Source organism: Vicugna pacos, chromosome 3 (assembly GCF_048564905.1).
Source record: "Vicugna pacos chromosome 3, VicPac4, whole genome shotgun sequence".
In the NCBI taxonomy this organism is placed as follows: Eukaryota; Metazoa; Chordata; class Mammalia; order Artiodactyla; family Camelidae; genus Vicugna; species Vicugna pacos.
Genome location: NC_132989.1, coordinates 68,955,708 through 68,974,756, shown reverse-complemented (window position 1 = coordinate 68,974,756; position 19,049 = coordinate 68,955,708). Strand labels below are relative to the sequence as shown.

Below are 19,049 nucleotides of genomic sequence, written 5' to 3'. Positions count from 1 at the left end.
GATTTCTTAAGAAGTATTATCACATATATATATTCATGTTTAGAGAGCACAATTTAATTCGTTCATTAAAGGATCCTCTCTAGAAGTTGATTTTGTCTAATTCTTATTGTAATTGCATTGTTCTAATCTTGTATTATAAAGGCAGCTGCTTGCCTATCATTTGTACTTTCCTCGTTAATCCTGACTCAGTGAATTAACCTTTAATTACAGCCGTTAAAATTGAAATGAGCCTCTTGTCTGGCTGGGGCTGCCCCCTTTCAGTGCATGATTCTGATGAAAATTTTTAGGGTCAATGAATATGTCCCATGTCATGTCTGATAGCTGCTAAAGATGTGAGGAGGTAAATGTTACCTTAGAAAGATGTGCTTTAAATTTTTAGGAGATCGGCTATATTGATGGGAAAATAAAATTAAAATGATAATTGTAGTTTCTCAATTTACCATACTGTATTTTTAACCAAATTAAGAGAGCATTTAAGAAATACAAAGAAAGGGTTATTAAAATACTTTTAGTCAAACAATTTAAAGCAATAATGCATTCCCCGGTTTAGTCTTAAATGTTACATGTTAATAAGTGTAAAACGTAAGGATCACAACTACTTTTTAGATATGTGCTTGATATGAATAATTCAGCGATGTAATAAACTAACAGATTAACAATACAGTCCTTTAAGAGGACATCAGTGGCAATGGATTCTATAATAAAGAAGCTGGAAAACAGGGAAAGACTAACTTCACTCATTTAACACCCTTTTGATGAGCACCTACTATGTAGCAAGCACTGGCATCAGAAAGGCCATAAGGCCCTGACCTATCTTCCAGGGACTCACTCTTATTAGATTAGTCTAATTCTAATACACAAGGTAAGGCACCTTTCCCCTGCAACAACGCTTACCTTTAGTAAGGTGCCTTACTAAAGTCACTTGCTGTCTCACCACTTAATTTTCCATAGATTTCTAGAGAGTTAGAACTGGGGGACCTTAGAAACAGCCTATTACAGTTTTCTAATTTCACAGATGACAATCTGAACGGAACTCAAATTCTGATGTCCTAGCTTAAATTTACAGGATAACTTTGGCAGGTCACATATTTAATGAAGCATGGATGTCGAGTCTTCAGTGAAAATTTGAAATAAGTGAGTTTCTGAAATTATGTATTTTAAAAAACTTACTACGAAAACTTTCAAATGTACACAAAAGCAGAGAGAACAATATCATGAACAACAAGGTACTCACTAAGTCTCAAAATTTATCAGCACAGAGTTTGTACATCTGTCATATCTATGTCTTTTCAGAGTTGATTTGCTTGAATGATACAAAAATCACATTTGGCTGGGATCTCTCTTAACCTGAATTACGTATCTTAAAGAAGAACTAACTGAAAATTTGTTTCTTTTGGGTTTTTGTTTTTGTTTTTGTTTTTCAGCAGAAGTATATAGCAGATCTTCAGTAATAATTTAGCATTTGGGGGAGGTATTCACATATTCAGTAATGTGGAACAGCTGCAAATGTAGAGAAATAACCCTTACTGATAGGCCTATAAAAGCAGCCTGTAATTACATTCCTGAATGATTTGAATATAGTGTGTCTGATACAGTCCAAGATAAGTGGCTTTTACTTTTCTTTGATATTAGGGTCATACACTGTACGCATCTATTTTTACTCCATGTTCTCCTCTCTCTGGTAATAAATTAATTTCTTAGTGTTAGTTGGGCATGTGCCCTACAGCTAAATTCATTTTCTTTTCCTTTGAAGAGAAACAAAGTTTTTCTAAGTAGCACAATAATATTTTTCCATGTTTAGGTCAGGTTTCTCATGTTAAAATAATACTTAATGGAATGGAAAAATCAATTTTCCATACATGCCTTGTCCTGTGTTCAGAAAATTTCTGGCAAGCTTTTTAAAAGAGGAATAGAGGTAATAGAAGTTAACTTGACTGATGTATGATTAAGTAATAATTAATAAATGATTGGCCAGTGCATAATAATCTAATATATCTTAAAGCTTAAGAACTATTTTTCACTGCAAACATCAAAATTCAACACAAGCAACAAAATGTGCAACATTATAGTTGATGGTAACACAAAGTTCAATCAACTTCAGACATGGAGGATAAAATTAACAGAAAAGATTAAATCTTTTTTCAACAAACGTTATTTTAAAAACTTCTTATTTCCTACTGTCGTACATTTAATTATAATAAATAAAAGCTAAAAACCATCATCTTAGGAAAGAAGTCTCAAAGGAATTGCTTCCGCTCTGAAGAGGAAACCCACAGCAAGGGAGAGAACTACTCACCACAAAAAGCCAGGCTTTCTTTCCCATGACCTCTTTCATCTTCCCATTTCTTACAAGTTTACACACATATTTGCTTTGCTTTGGCAGTGACCTTCTTTTTGCCATAATAATTACTAGTTAACTATAATTAGCATCTGATACAGTGGATTTTCCATTGTGGAGAATTTTTATTATAACAAAGTATCATGACTACCATCTCCCAGTTAGGACTTAGACTGGCATATAGTTGCTTAAGCCAAATAAGAAATATTTTTGCAATGAAAACTTTGCAACTAAAAATTAATAACAATCTCTTTCTAAAAAGTAACTCCTTTTCATAATCTAGGAAAGGGAGAGATGATAATGGTCTGTTAGTAACCATGAGTCCTCTGAAGTAGTACAGAAATGAAAAGATGAAGCAGTAGCAGGGCATACCTTAAAGTTTAATTTAAAAATTAAAGCAACTCATATGCAGGGGAGAATTGAATAAAAGAGTAAGATGGGACATGGCTGGGCAATGGAAGCACAAAATACTGTCAAACTTTAATTAAAAAATGTTTTCAATTTAAGCAGACCCAGGCCAGTGACTTTTCATTATTTTTACCACAGTTCCATGACTACTGACATTTTCATCAGAACAAATACAGGATTTTTCCCAAATTTAAAATGACAAAATTATTTTTAATTTTAACTTATAATTTCTTCCTCCTCTATACTCAAGGAAATTTGAACTTAGTTGGAATTGTCTCTTAGCCTGAGGCTTGAATATACTTTAAGTTTTTAAACTGTAAAAAATATATATTAAAAAATATATATAGTTCTTCCTCCGTATTAGAAAACAATCTTTATCACAGACATATTATCATTTGTTTTGGGAATCAGATTACATATTCATGAACCTTCCGGCACATGATTTAGTAAAACACTTGTTTTAACAAAAACTCTCAAAGCAATCTGTCCTTGTAGACAAACTGGAAGAAAACTTTCTCTGGCAGTAGAAGACAAGAAGACTGGAAAACAAAACCAAAATGCCCTAGCCTAGTATCAATTGAAAAGATAAAAGCCACTTGAGAGAAATGGAAATCAAATTCAATTACAACTGTCCATCACTGTGATGCACAATTATCCCAATAATCCCAAATACTATTTTAGTAAATTTCAGACTGAGAAAATCAGACTTTGCTTCATGAATTATGGTTTGTTTTTTCTTCATATTGTCTTAAAACTGACAGAGTAACCTCTTGTGCCAAAAGCAGGTGTGACAGAAACTGTCGATTTTCCGATTAATTTCCTATAACACAAATAGGGTCAGGACCTCCTTCCTAATCATGGATAGTTCTAACTTCATTAGTTGTCAATCTTTGTCAACAGCAAAAGCTAGCGAGTTTCCATATTCCTTACGTAAGAAGCTTCAAAAAACTAATGATAAACATGTACTTCAGATGGTAAATCTGGTTTGCATATTAAAAATGCCTTTTCCTTGCCTCACTCTGCCTGCCCAAATTCAAGTGCATTTACACATGGGCTTCCTTCTTCCTACCCTTCAGTCTGTAAATCCCTGAAGGGGTAGGGGTCTTAGTTAAGTGGCTTCTTGATCATAATGACAAACTTATTACCACCTTTTTTTGCTGGTCGTAGAACATTCCATGCTGGCTACCCATAATAATCTGCACAGACCTTAGTTTAATGCTACTGTTGCCACTGTCTTTACTCTGACATTGTGAGGCTTTATTTATTCCTTAGGGTGTTTCGGCTAACAGTGATTCATGGCGGGTCCCTAGATAGCTTTGCTAAGCAAGTATCTCAGGATGGAAGCTGGCCACACTAGAAAGATCAACCATGTGCTTAGACGGTTGGGGTCCTGGGACACTGATATCAGCCTGACCTGGAGGAAAGGGCTGGAGAGTGAGATCAACCATGTGGCAGTAATTCAGTCAACAGTACCTATATAGTAAAGCCTCAATGAAAATTCTGGACATCTAAGCTTGGTGAGCTTTCCTGGTTGACAACACTCTCGTGCATACTGCCAACTTCGCTGCCAGTAGGGTAACATGGAAGCTTTGAGTTTGGAAGCCAATCAGAATCTCCTCCATACGTCTCTTTCTTTGGTTGATTTTAATTTGCATCTTACGGCTATACTAAAACCGTAATCCTAAGTATAGTGCTTTGAGTTCTGTGAGTGATCCAGTGAGTGATCAGACTTGAGTGGTTTTAGGTAATCTCTAAACTTGTAGCTGGCCTCAGCAGCCTTGGACAGACTTAGCAGTCTGGAGGACTGTGCCCTAACATCAAGTTTGGTTAAGTCCAAGAAGCACATTGTATCAAAATGGAGTTTCCTTTTTGCAACTCTAGTTTCTCTTTCATGGACTGTTCTTGGAATTACTTACTATTCCTCGATATATTACTGCTCTACTCCATAATGATTGCTTTTCTTAATGAACCTTCCTGCATCTTCCTAAATTAAATTCTTCTTGGCGTTTGTGATCCACGAGGATCAAATTGGTTACATTAGGGCAGCTAAGTCCGGGCTTTCTCACTAAAGTACCACAAACAAGTCAGAGGTGTGCCGTGCACCTGCCTCTGCCACTAGCCTCAGGAAAGTCAGGTGGCCCCTGTGACTCGAGCTCCTTGGCTGAGTGTCTCAACCTCCTGCAGCATCTCTGTTTACACCAGAGCAACCACTGCAAATACCACAAATATTACCACTTTTTCTATATGTACCAACACATGAAAAAGGAATCATTTCTACAATTCCTCATGACAGTATGTCACCAACCTACTTGTCTAGCACCAGCCTTGGTTAGTCCAACCTGCATGTGCTAACCTAGAGCCACATTAAACCACTGTTTCTCCAGTACTCCAACATTTCTAACAACAGAGGTGAACACATTTATCCTTATTTCACATTTATTCTTATATGCAGATTTTCTCCCCCTCCTCTTTTCTAACCCCTCCAGAAGCCTAATATTCTGAGGACTGCTGTTCTGTCTTCTGGGGGTTTGATGTGTAACAATTTGAAACTCTTAGCTTAACAATAATCTAGTAAAAGAAATTCACTGAAAATTAATTTTGTTCACTAAAATACTACAGTGGGAACAAAAATGTTTCTTCATTTTTAGCCACCTGTTGGCCAACTGCCAACTAATCTCATGGAAGACTGAAATAAATACTGTGTTTATACATAATCTTAATCACACAGTTTAAAAAAATAAGGCCTTTCCTTACAATGATAATACTTATTAGAAATTATGTTTAAAAATCTCTGTATTCTGAATATATAATTCAAAGGGTAAAACCAAATAGTGAAAATTTTCATTTGAAAAATATTTAGTGTGAAAAAGGAACTGTTCTTGGAGCTTCACTGTAAATATTTTGGTAATTTCAAAAAATAAAACCTACCCATACTATACCAAACGTACAAAGAGAACAAACTTAATAATCAACTGAAATAAATAAAAATCATCTATGAAATAGAAGTCATCAAATAAGCTAAAAAATGTTTCATCTAATTATTTTCATAACTTCTTCAAATCATCCCAGCATAACTAATTTCATTGCTTCAAAATTTCATAGATTCACAGAATATTAGAGTTAAAAGGAAACATAGGGATCTACTTTGCCATCATTTTAGAGTTGAGAAAACCAAATGAGTTGCTCAGTATCACTCAACTAATTAATAGTGTTCATTCACAAAGACAGATATTAGACACTAGATGTCAATAAAAAGGAATTCTAGTCATTCATATACATACATAACCTGTCTATTAAAAAATGACTGCCTTTTGGATAATATAGTATACTTTGATTAGAGAAACTCTGGAAAATACTGAAAAAGAAAAAGAAGAAAAATATAAATCATCCATAATTTCATCACTCAGAAAATCTGTTAACATTATAATGCACTTTCTTCTAGACTTTCATTTTCCTTATATTAAAAACACAGTATAAGTGTACAATTTTATAAAATTGGGATAATATATGTAATATTTTGTACTGTTTTATCACTTCATATTATATCACATTTTCATCTCATTCAAGTATCCAATAAAAACAAATTAAAGACTACACAACACTCTTTGATTTGACTCTGCCACAGTTGACGTAGTCATCATTCTTCTATCACTAGACACTGGTCATAAACAACCATGCATGTAAATCTTTGTATTTCTAATTACTTCCTTAGAAGAAAAATCTAAACATGAGATTACTGGGTCAAAAAGTATGTATATTTTGATGACTCTATACATACATGGCCAGACTGTCAACCTGAATGATGTCCTAACTTACACTGTCATCAGTGGAGCAGCATATAATACTTGTTTCACTGCATCCCTCACCAATAGCAGACATTGGCTAATGTCACAGGCAAAATGGTCCTTTTAACTTGCATTTATTCATTACCACTACTGAACAGTTTTTCATGTATCTATTATCTGTATTTCCTTTTATAAGTGTTTATATCTTTTGTCCACTGAAAAGTCTTACTGAAGTATAATATACATACAGAAAAATAAACATATCCTAAGTGTGAAGCTCAATGACTTTTTCATAAACTGAGTTTACCCATGTACCATTATCTAGGTCAAAATACAGAACACTATCAGCAGCCCAGAAGCTCCTCTGTGCTCCTTTTCAATCACTAACGCTCCTAGAGGGGATCACTATTCTGACATATAATACTGTAAGTTAATTTGCTTGTTTTGTATTTCTGCTCATTTTTACAGTAATAATTTTATTGTTTAAAGAAAGTTCAGCAGTATTTATTTTAAAACAGTTAAACATTGTAGAAAAGTATAAAAAAGTGAGCAACAAGTCATCTAAAAATCCTATCACCAAAAATAACTACTGTTAACCATGATTAACAGCTTGGTAAGCATGGATGAATACACAGACACACAGAGAAATAGACAAATTTTCCTACAAAATAGGATTATAATCTTACTTTAACTGAAGAACAAGAAACTAAAATAAGTCTAAAAAAAAAACCCTCCAAAACTTCAGATAAATGTTCTGTCATAAACACAAACCATTAAGAGGTTTGAGTCTCATTGAAAAACAGAAACAAAAGCCATTTCAGTCCTGTGTATTACTGATTCATTTCCTACTATGGGAAAACAAAATGGGTAACATGCATCCCTTCATCCTTTCCTCTCCTCACCAACACTAGTAGTCTCAGTTTCTTATTATTTTAATTTAGTTATTTACACTCAATTCTGTCACTGTAATTCCCATTGATACTGATTCTCTTATTTTCAAATCATCCTTTAATTGGTTTCAATACTGAGCAGTGTCCCTTTTTAAAGAAAAAAAGGGACTAATAGTTATTTTCACATTTAAGAATATCTTTGTGTAGCCTTTACAGAGAAAAGCAACAAAATTTTCTTGGATAATACTGTCTTCCTCTTTCAAAGCTGTAATAATAATGTAATAAAAAATAACATCAGGAAATATCTAGTGTTTAATACGTATCTGGTATTGTTATAGCATTTCATATATGTTAACTCATTTAATGCTAACAACAATCCTATGAGCTAGATAGCATTATCATTTTTATTTCATAGATGAAAAAATCTGAGGCATCAAGACATAAGATGACTGAGGTAACTCCTTTATGTAAAGTGGCAGAGCTCTGATTTGAACTCAGGCTGTCCCGCTCTAGAGTGCTTGCTTTTAACTGCTACGTGAAACTGCTCAAATGTTTGCAGTTGGCGCATGATTGGGGGGAGGGTCAGTAAAGGATGCTACCAGCTGTAGTGCGTGAAGGCCAGGGGTGCTACATGCCCCGCAATGAACAGGGCAGATGCATCCAGGAAAGATTATACCATGTTCCTCACAACTTTCGAAATGTCCTGATGGACATTCATGAAGTGAAAACTTGTGTAAAATTACCTGATCCTAGAACACTTTACATATCAGTACAAAGTAGTTTTTGTAGGGTGGGTGCAAGGTTTTAATGTACTCAGTTTCTAGAAATAACTACCAGAGAAACTGTTCAATGTTTCAGGAAATTATGTTACACCACAACCTACAGTGTCTGAGTGGTTAATACAGTACACTTCTATCAGCCTGCATTTATAGCTGCCACATTCGTGGTGGTTTTACATGAGTGCCAGCATCACCTACCTACTTTATTACATTTCTGCTATAGTAGGCATGGTCAAGCATTTAGATATTAATGTAACTATTTATTATAGGTCACTTTTATTTCTTCTTTCTATTGAATTAGGGCAACATACCAATTTTTAAATCACAGCTGTACCCTTATCTATGAATTTCATTTTAGGACCTGAAAGGCCCCTATGTTTGTTGAGGTCCCGTACCATTATTGGGGGGCTGGTAATTTTTGAGGACTTTTCTTTGATTATTTCCTCTGACATCTTTAGTCTACTTCTTTCTAAATTCGTACACATAATGAGAAAACTTACACTGTGGTTGACTCATTTTTTCAAAGTACCATTTTGAGGGCTGGAGGTCGAGATTAGGAGCCACGCCATCCTTCACCAGAATATTCGACTTATTTCTATAGGTTCAACTTTTCAAAGTTCCAGTTTTTTCTTTGTTTAAAGTTCCAGTCCTTTCCTTTGTTCGACAGTTGCTGGTGATTTCTGGTTGCCATTCTGACTACTACTAGTCTGATGATTTTGTTAGCCCTTGGGGATGAGTGTCGTGATTCTGCTTCATGTGGAGTCTTTTTTTTTTTTTTTGCATACTCTTTGGGTGGGGTGTTTTTCTTTTCCTTTGAAGAGACCATCCCAATAAATATTTTCTTTAGTATAAAAGGGTGAGTCCTTCAATTACCTTGTGATGAATGAAAATTTACTACAAGCTTTTCTAATCTCATCTGCATTCTTCTTAAAGCTAATAAAGTCTAAGAGTCTACTCGGGTCCATTATCACATATCATAGCACTTCTGAAAATGTTTATTGAGTGATCACAATGTGCCAGTCACTGTTGTGAGAGCTTCACATTTATTATCTCATTAATCTCACAAGATGCCTATGGGGTAGATGTTATCTTCATCGGAAACTGAGATGCAGAAAAGTTATTTACCAATTCGCCCAAAGTTAGTAAAGTGGCAAAGCAGGGATCTGCACTCTGGTCATCTGATACCAGAAACCAAGTTATTCACCTTCTACCTTACTGCCTCCCAAGTTTGTTTTTTTCCCCTTCCTTTCCCCTCAAGGACTAACAGCTTCACTACAGATTTTTTTGATTACTGCTTTCTCTTTACAGCCTACCACAAATGCTCAGTAAATATTTATTATTTAAATAAATGAATTAACTGATTATTTTCATTGCTTTCCCCCATCTCTTTTAATGTGTCTTTTCCTTTCAGCAACAAGAAGGATAAACTAAAATCCTAAATACTGTTCTTACTCATTCTGAGTGATTAAGAGATAATCACATTCTACAGCATTGTAAGCTTGAGTTTTCACCTATACTTTCTAACTGGGCTGACCAAAGTTGAACAGAAATGCATGTAGCTCTTCTAAGTATTTTGTTGCATAGCCCTGATATCACATTTGCTTGGGAGGGGGAATTTTTGTAACGCTGTATAAGAATTAGGTAGTTTTCTTTCCCACCTCTTGGCAGAAGAAGCTCTATGTTCCCCAACAGCTCAGATCACTGAACATGCACCCTGCAGTGCCCTGCCAGCCCTGGGAACCACTGATACACCAGATCCATCCGAGCTACCTATGTGCTCATCAGAACTTACTGTTCTATCTCCTTGTCAGATTCCGACAACAAATTAATAGGAGGTCAACCATATCAACAGATTATACATCTTAGGCAGTGTGCTTGATTTAGAGTGAAAGGTTAGTGGCTATAACATGCTAACACAGAAAAAGTTATTGCAGTTTCAGATGCTATGACAGACTGATGGTTTTGGCATTATTTTGAGATAGGCAAGCCTCCTGCCTCACTGCAAGTCATACCCCATAAATAACATAAAAAAATTTTATAGACACCAAAGCATGTAAATTAATGTATGAAGATAATGTAAAGAGAAATACAATCTTGAATTTTCAAATGAAAACAGTCAGGAATTTTTAGTAGCCAAAAACAGCGTAGTAGGAACAGAATGATTAGGGGAATGAAAATCTATTAATGGAGACAGCAATTCTTTATGGCAGAATTTATGTATATAAACTAACTCAATGGGGCAAAGAACCCTTGTATGTCAGAGATATACAACAGTACCAGAGAAAAATGTACACATGCGAAGTAAATGTGGATAACAAGAAGAAGTAAATTGAGACAATAATGGTTTGGATAGAGCAAATTAAAAAAATATTTACAAAATTAAAAGGTCAGATCTGGATGTGTTAGAGGAAGAACTGTTCAAGACCAAAAATCTGCTTCAGTCCTTAGCGTTTTAGTAAGAAAGATGCAATGGCATCATTTGAAAACTGAACTAATGTATTTTGAAAATTACTTACGCTGATGACTGATGAAGAAGTTGACAAGTTTAAACCTTCAAGATCTGCTATCAAGCTTGGAGAAAGAGCTGGTGTGGGAAGCACAACTGGGGTGGATACTGGGTTAACTGTAAGAAAAGGGCCATATTAGCAAATGTGCATGAAAATTTAATTCACATTACTAAAAGCAACATTTTTATTTTGCTGGTAAATCTAATTAAATTATTTTGATTAATAAATCTATGACAATTCTATTTAACATCTTGATTTAGTCAAGTTATTATCAAGTCATGGCAGTTATTAGTCTTAGCTTTCAAAACATAATGGCAAATCCTATAACAAAATAAGAATACAAATATCTTGAGTAATAGTTTTTGAAAATTTTTATCACTTAACATTATCACTAACATTAATCACCCAGTAACTTCACTGAAAGAAAAAGGTAGAGAAAATTTTTTTCTGACTAATGTAAATAATAACAATAGCTTTCAAGAGACTTCTCCAGTTGAGTTATGTCTTATAAGGATGTTTAAGTCCTTTCCCTATTTTACTCTATACTGTAATAATTATAGGGGCCCAGCTATCTAATTCTCTTCTAATTATACTTTGTCAGCAAATGCTATGTGCTAGATAGAAATGTTTGATTTTAAATCTCTTACGTACTTGAGATCAGATATCCCCAAATTTGAAAATCTTTTATAAATGCAAGTGCATTTCTCTCTTGCTTAAGACTCTTCAAAGGCCCACAACTGCCTACAAGATAGAAGTCCAACTCCTTAATTAAGTGCTCAAGGGCCTCTCTGTTCTAGCTCAGCACTGTCCAACAGAACTTTCTGTGATGATGGGAATGTTCTTTAGCTGTAATGTCCAAAATGATGGCCACTAGCACATATGCCTAATGTGCTCTCGAAATGGGGCTACTAGGACCAAACAACTACATTTTAAATTTTAATTAATTTAAATTTAAATAGGTACGTGTGGCCAGTGGCAACCATATTGACCAGGTCTAGCTTATCTTCAATTTCATCAGCCAGTCCTATGTTCTAGCTCTACTAAGTTCCCAAGATCTTGACCCATGTCTTTGGGCTTTGTATACTCTATTCGCTTTGCCTAGAACGTACTTCTTTGCCTTGCTCACCTTGCAGCCTCTACAATAAGACGCCACTCAGACAGAGAGCACAACTGACTCACCTAAACACAGCTTCCATGTGCCCCCTCTGTTCCACACGTACACCTGGACACACTTCTACAACCGTACTTCTCTCAGAATACAAATTTGTGTCTTTACGTTTTTATTTCCACTGGTCTGTGTGAGCAGACTTTGATGAGTTAAATTTTAGTGCTTAGAAACTGCTAAGCTGTTTGTTGAATGAAATAAATTAAAATGCGGAAAAAGTTTTAGCTTCCAACAAATTCTCACTCCAAAGCAATACTAGACAGGAAGCAACATTTACTTCATTTGACATCACACATCAAAGTATCTTTTTCTCTTTTTCTCTTTATCTTGTAAGTTAGGCACAACAAATATTAATTCATAAAATTAGCAATAAATACTTCTTGAATGAGAGAGCAAGGGAGAGACAAAGAAGTTAAATATATAGTCTCTGTCTTCAAGTAACTTAAAATTTAATTGAGAAAAAAAGATATACATGCTTGAAGAAAAAAACGTTAACAATACAGTCCATAAATGATACTACCAAAAGAAGAAAATTTTCAAAGGAAATCTTGAATAAGATCTCAACATACGCATAGAAAAAGCAGAGTAGAGACTGGATGGAGGAGGAAGTGGAGCCTGCGGTTCCTTCCTGGCACTCGATTTCATGAGCTCTTAGTGTGAAGCCCTGCTATGAATCCCCAGCTTCCTCAGACCTATGTGGAAAACCACTGTACAGTTAGCAAGTGTCACAGGGAATTAGGGAAAAAAAGGATCAGTGGGGATACAGTGGTTAAGAAACGGCTTCATGAATAGGAGGTAATGAAGCCCAGGTTTTAAGTGAGGGTAGGATGTGAATAAGAGGAAAGGAAGAAGCTGGTCAGCTACTGAATGAGATCATGTAAACAAAGGCTGAGAGGTGGGAAATGGTAAAGCTAAGGGGGCTGGGTTTATCGTATACACCAAGGAGAACTGTTAAGAATCTACCAAAGAGAGGAATGATGTGACATATGGTACTACAGTTTGATTAGTCCAATGGTAAATGTAAGAGACAGACTAAGAATTATAAAGAGCAGTCAGGTTGGCAAAGAGGAAGAATTTACAATAGGTTAGGCATGATGTGAAAAGGACTGAAGTAAGATAATGGTGGTGAGAAGGCAGAAAGGACATTCATATTAAAGACATTGTAAACTGAGGCACAGGGAGATGAAGACTTGCCAAGATCAAAAAACAAGTGAATGGTAGAACCACTTGAGGACAAGACATTGGTCTTCTAATTTGAATCAAAGAATGTTGCCTTTCCATGCAAATGTAACTTTTTTGACGGCTTCTAAATGCATGTTCATCTGTTTGTCTATTCATCCACCCATCCAAATATTAGATGCCCACGTAATGAATAAAAATTGAGTAAGAAAGAGTCTCTGACTTCAACTATGGCTTGGCTAAAGACAAAGAGAAGAAAATTCACACCACAGGGAAGCCTGACTCAAAAAAAAAAAAAAAAAAGATTAGCTTTTAGTACCATCTCAGAAGACAGAGGCTCTGGCATTAAAGAAATGATTACACATCTGTTTATAGGTCTGCCAGGATGAAAGCTGGCACTGAGGTTTATCCTAAATTGGATTCTGCAGCCAGTTGACTATGGTGAAGCATTTAATAAATGTGTAAGAAACAAAATGACTATGTAGTTAAAGAAAAACAAAAAACAAAAAACAGGGCATACAAATTAAAATGAGATACCATTTCTACCTATCAAATTGGCAAAGGCAATTTTTAAATACAAAATCCAGCATTGGTAAGGGTAAAAGGAACCTGGCACTTTCCTAGTAATACTGTGCAAGTCAGCACAAACTTCATGGAAGGCAATTTTAGGCAACAGAATTCTTTAAAGCCATTGTCCGGCAATTCTACTCCTGGGAGTTTATCTTAAGGATGTAGTCATGGATATAATGCAATAATATACTTAGGAAGATGTGTATTGCTGCACTGATTATGATAGCAAAAAAATGGAAACACGTTTAATTTCCAACAACAGTAAACCTGTTAAAGAGAATTTATTACAATATAAAGGACAACCATGCAGTCATTAAAAATGAAGTTGTTAAAGAATATTTGTGGCAAGAAAAGGAATGTGTACGGTAAACAGAGAAAGAAACAGTAAAGCGGTATCTCAGTACGATCCAATCTGGAGGGAAAGGGATTTGCATACGAAAAGAATCTGACCGGAAATGTCAGAATGCTAACCCATTTTTTTCTTTTTAAAACTTTCCACAAAACATTTTTTTCTTTATTAAAGTATAATTAATAAAGTAATTAGACAAGTGTTCGGATCAAAGTTATGCTTTAAAATCTAAGTAAAACTTTTACTCTGATAGTTTAATCTGAAGTTATTTGACTTTTTAAATGTAATTTGCTGCAGCTGCCTCATCACCGTCACCACTGCTAACACAGCTCACCCTCATCTAACGCTCAGCATGTGTCACGCACCGTTTTAAGTGCTTTTACATTGATCAACTCATTCAATCCTCTTAATACTCTAAAAAGTATTCCTATTATGCCAATTTTATAGATCAAGCAACTGAAGCACAGAGATTAAGTAACTTGCCCAAGGTTACACAGCTAGTAAGTAACAGGACTGGAATTCAAACTCAGTCTAGCTCCATCGTCCTCTTGGCCATGTCACTCTACTGCCTCTACCACAATTTATTCAAAAATATGATGTCACAGATGATAAGGCTTCTCTGAAGCATGATTACTGTTGGTTGATAAAAATTTAAAACAGACTTCACAGTTAGTTGTACTGATAGTGTAATCACATAGGTTTACATTTCTTATAAAAGGACACCGGAATATAATGCTGCTTCAGGACCATCCTGTTGAGACTACATGGAATGGGGGTCCTAAAAGATATTTTAACTTCCAGAAATACAAAATCCGTCTGGGAAAAAAAGCATATTTCTCCTACTAAGCCTAATCTATTGTTAGGCCACACATCTCCTAGCATAAATATTTCTAAATGTATTATCTACAGACCCCATGACATAGTCATATAATTTCATAATCTAGAGTATCTGCTGAAATTTTTCAGCCATTCTTTGTTCATTTTACAAATAAATAAAATGAGGCAAAGAAATTAACTCACTTAACAGATGACAGGCCATACCAGGATTAACGCCTGTGCTTCTGATAACATCCCCTCAACAGATGCAGGGTGACTGACTATACTGCTTTCTTAGAGACAGACGACCATTATCTCAGGTAGTGGCAAGCTCTTTCCCTACTCCATGCCTTTTTCTCCTCCTCTCTTCTCCTCCAACTGCCTGCCTAATTCTTACTTATATTCAGCTCAGCTGTTACATCCTGGTACTGCTAGGTGGGCTAGGTACCCCAAAACTTAACAGCATCCTGTGCGTATCTCTTTCATATTTCATTTATAATACAGCAATCTAATTGCTGACTTACTTGTTTCTCCAGTTACATCTGGAGAGATCCCTGGGTAGGGATAATACTGTCTCTCTTTAGAATCTCTAGCACACAGCAGACTACTTAGATCACAGCAAGTGTTCAATAAATTTTTTCTGAAAGAGGACCCAGATAAATTCAGGGCTTGCAGTTTGCGTGGTACACAGTATGTAATGAACAACTCATCACTGTGGATTATGATGTGCCTCTTACATAAAACGTAAGGAGTGTGTCTGCCCCTCCTTCAAAGTTAATCTAATTCTCACAGCTGAGGACTCAAGTCACTGGACAGCAATTTTTTAAGTTTTTGATCAACAAACTGCTTGCCATGGACATTGGAGAAGTACTGTAGGTGAATAAGCAGCATGTAACAAAGTTGGTATTTTCAGAACCACTATCAGCAATGCTTTTCTTCCATAACACTCTTTAAGATTCTTCCACATGGCCTTTGTAGCTTGTCTCCTTCTTCATTTTTCACTGTACTTTGCACTTTATTTCTCTTCTATGTTTCAGGCATCTATGTCTCTGACTAGATTCTAGTCTCTGGAAGAGAATGATTAAATTCTATTTATCTATTCCAGCACCCAGCAAAGGACCTTGCACTCATCAGACAATCCACAAATATTTGCTAAATTGACAGGGAAAAAAAAAAGTTTCAAGTATTATTTCTGACAAATGCAAGATTATTAAAGATTTTTAAATAAATAGTTCTTGGGTATACTAAAAGCAAACAGAAATATATTCTACATTGAGTTAAAATAAATATAAGTTGGGATAAAATTTCCTTTAAAATTAAAAAAACGTACATTTAAATTCTTAAAACTTCATTATTTAAGAAAACCTTTGTTTCTATATATATACATACATATATAAGCTTTTAAAAAAGAATCAAATAATAAAAATTTCACAGGTTTCTGTTTTTTCCTTAGCTGCCAGGAAGTCTAGTCAAATACAAGGAGAAAATGAATTAGTGCACTCTAGTACCTTGTAACATTTACTTTTAATTTCTTTTTAAATATGCTCAACTGTTGTTCTTTCACAATTTAAAACTTAAAACTTTAACCTGCTGTTATGTGAGATAGTCATTGTCACAGAAAGATACAAAGTAAAAGTCTTTTTCTCTCCTCTGTTCCTAGTTTAGTCTTATATCCCCAAGGGGCTGGAGCTAACACTGTTGAGTGTTTCATCTGCAGCCTTCCAGAAATTATGAAAAATCATGTTTGCGTTTCTGTGCAGGATATAGTTCCTCTTTCATTTGTTTTTTACGTAAGTAGAATCCTACTCTACACGTCTTTTTAACTTTTTTTACTTACAATGTTTCAGTATATATAGTAACATAATTGGCAAATAAAGATTTGCCTCATTTTTGTTAATGGTTATATTGTACTGTTGGTAGGCATTTTGTTTGTTTTAGGATTTTGCTGTCATAAATAATGCTGTAATGAAATTTCTGTATATACCTTCACACATTTTATTAATTCAACAAATATTTATTGGGTACCCACTATCTGCCAAGTGTTCTTGTAGGTACTAGCAATAGCAGTGAGCAAGACAGACAATAAACAGGTAATAAAAATAATTAAGATAATTTCAGATGGTGAAAAGTGCCATGAAGACAATCAAGAGTGATTAGAGAAGGTGTGTAAGAGAAGGTGACTTTTGAGCTGAGATCTGAAAGGTAAGAAGCCTGTCATCAGAAGATGTGGAAGAAGAGTTCTCAGCACCAGAAATAGCAGAACAAAGGCCCCTGGCAGGAATGAGCCTGGTATATTTCAGAAATACAAAGGAACAGTGCAGATAAGAGGTAGGCAGGGGTCAGATTATCTAAGGTCTTAGAAACCTAGGAATATGGACTTCAATCTAAGTGTAAAATTGAGCCATTAATTTTACAGATGGACCTGGAGATTGTCATTGTAAGTAAAGTAAGCCAGAAAGAGAAAGAAAAATACTATATGATATCACTTATATGTAAAATCTAAAAAAATGATACAAATGAACTTATTTACAAAACAGAAACAGACTTATAGTTACCAGGGGGGACAGAGGTGGGAAGGGATAAATTGGGAGTTTGAGATTTACAGATACTATTATATATAAAATAGATAAACAACAAGCTTCTACTGTATTTCTACTGAATATAGGGAACTATATTCAATATCTTGTGGTAATCCATAATGAAAAAGAATATGAAAAGGAATATATGTGTGTATACATATGAGTAAAACATTATGCTGTACATTAGAAATTGGCACATTGTAAACTGACTATATTTCAATAAAAAAATTAAAGAATAAATGGGCAAAACTTGACTAGACATGCAAATGACCAACAAGTCCATGAAAAGATGCTCAATGTCATCAGACATCTGGGAAATTGAAATAAAAACCAGAATGAGATACCACTTCCAAACCAATAGGATACCCATAATAAAACAAATGAAAAATAACAAGTGTTAGTGAGGGTGGAGAAACTGGAACCCTTGTGAGTTGCTAGTGGGAATATGAAATGATTCAGCTGCTGTAGAAACAGTTTGGTAATTCCTCAAAAACCTAAACATAGAATTACCAAAAGATTCAGCAATTCTATTCCTAGGTAAATAGCCAAAAGAATCAAAACCAAATACATGTACATGTATGTTCATAGCAGCACTATTCACAATAGTCAAAAGGTGGAAGCAACACAAATGTCCATTGATGAATTAAAAAAAAAAAGCAAGCCATTAAATTGAAGAGTCTAAAACCAAGATGGAATAAGATCTGATTTGCTAGTGTATCTGTAGGATAAATTCCTAGGAAAGAATTGTTAGATCAAAAGGTGTGCAGAGTTTAAGTTTTGATAGATATTACTCAAATGACCTCAAAAAGCTGCACCTAGTTATACGCCTATGAGAAACACACGTAGGGTGCCTGTTTCTCCAAACCTTAACAGTACTGGATGCTGCTTTAAAAATCTTAGCCAAGAGGTGAAAAATGATGCAAACTTTAAAATCTTTGCCAACAGGTGAAAAATTATTCAAATACAGAGTAATACTTAAGAGAAATTTAAAACTGTTTCTCTACAGTAAGAATTTGCCATGACTATTGGAAACAGGCCAGATAAACAACATAAACAGAACAGCTCTATGACAGAGTGAGACAACCTAAAAACGTAACTCACCTCTAGCATGGGAAAACTCTACTGCAAAATGACAGTGGTTTAATATTCAGAAATCTCACTTGTTACTCTTCCTCTAGTGAAAAATCAACTTAACAACAAAGTGACTTCTACTATTTCTTTCTCACAAGGCAGGAGAATTTAAAGGGAAATGAATATACATCTTCGCACACTGGATGTATTTGTAGGATTCTAAGTTCTCAGAAGTAGATTTGCTGGGACAAGGATTTTTTGCAGTAAAATACTGACAGGTAGAAGCCACACTGTTCTCCAAAAGGCGCATACTCATTTATGCTCCCACCACAAGTGTGGCAAGTGGAAGACGGTGGCGTCCTTTACGTTTCCAATTACTTTCCTAACTCCCTGCTTCCCTAAGTTAGATGTCTCCATCCCCATAAACAACATTTAACAATGCAAGGTGTGAGATATGGATAATTATTCACTAAAGCAAGCATAAGTTACTGAAGCAAAAGATCTTAAAATGAATTTGCTGCACTTTTGTTTGACCAATTACATTTATTCAGGTGATACAAAACTGATATGCTGAATGGATGGGAATAAATACTAACTGGACTGATTTTTAAAA

General features: G+C 35.0%; 1 protein-coding gene across 1 annotated transcript in view; it reads right to left on the bottom strand.

The window, feature by feature from the left end:
• Positions 1–19,049, bottom strand: part of AP3B1 (adaptor related protein complex 3 subunit beta 1) — a 221,021-nt gene that overhangs the window by 51,034 nt on the left and 150,938 nt on the right. Inside the window, exon 22 of the mRNA XM_072958469.1 lies at positions 10,717–10,823. Coding sequence (XP_072814570.1) covers positions 10,717–10,823 — 107 coding nt within the window. The remainder of the gene's footprint in view (positions 1–10,716; positions 10,824–19,049) is intronic.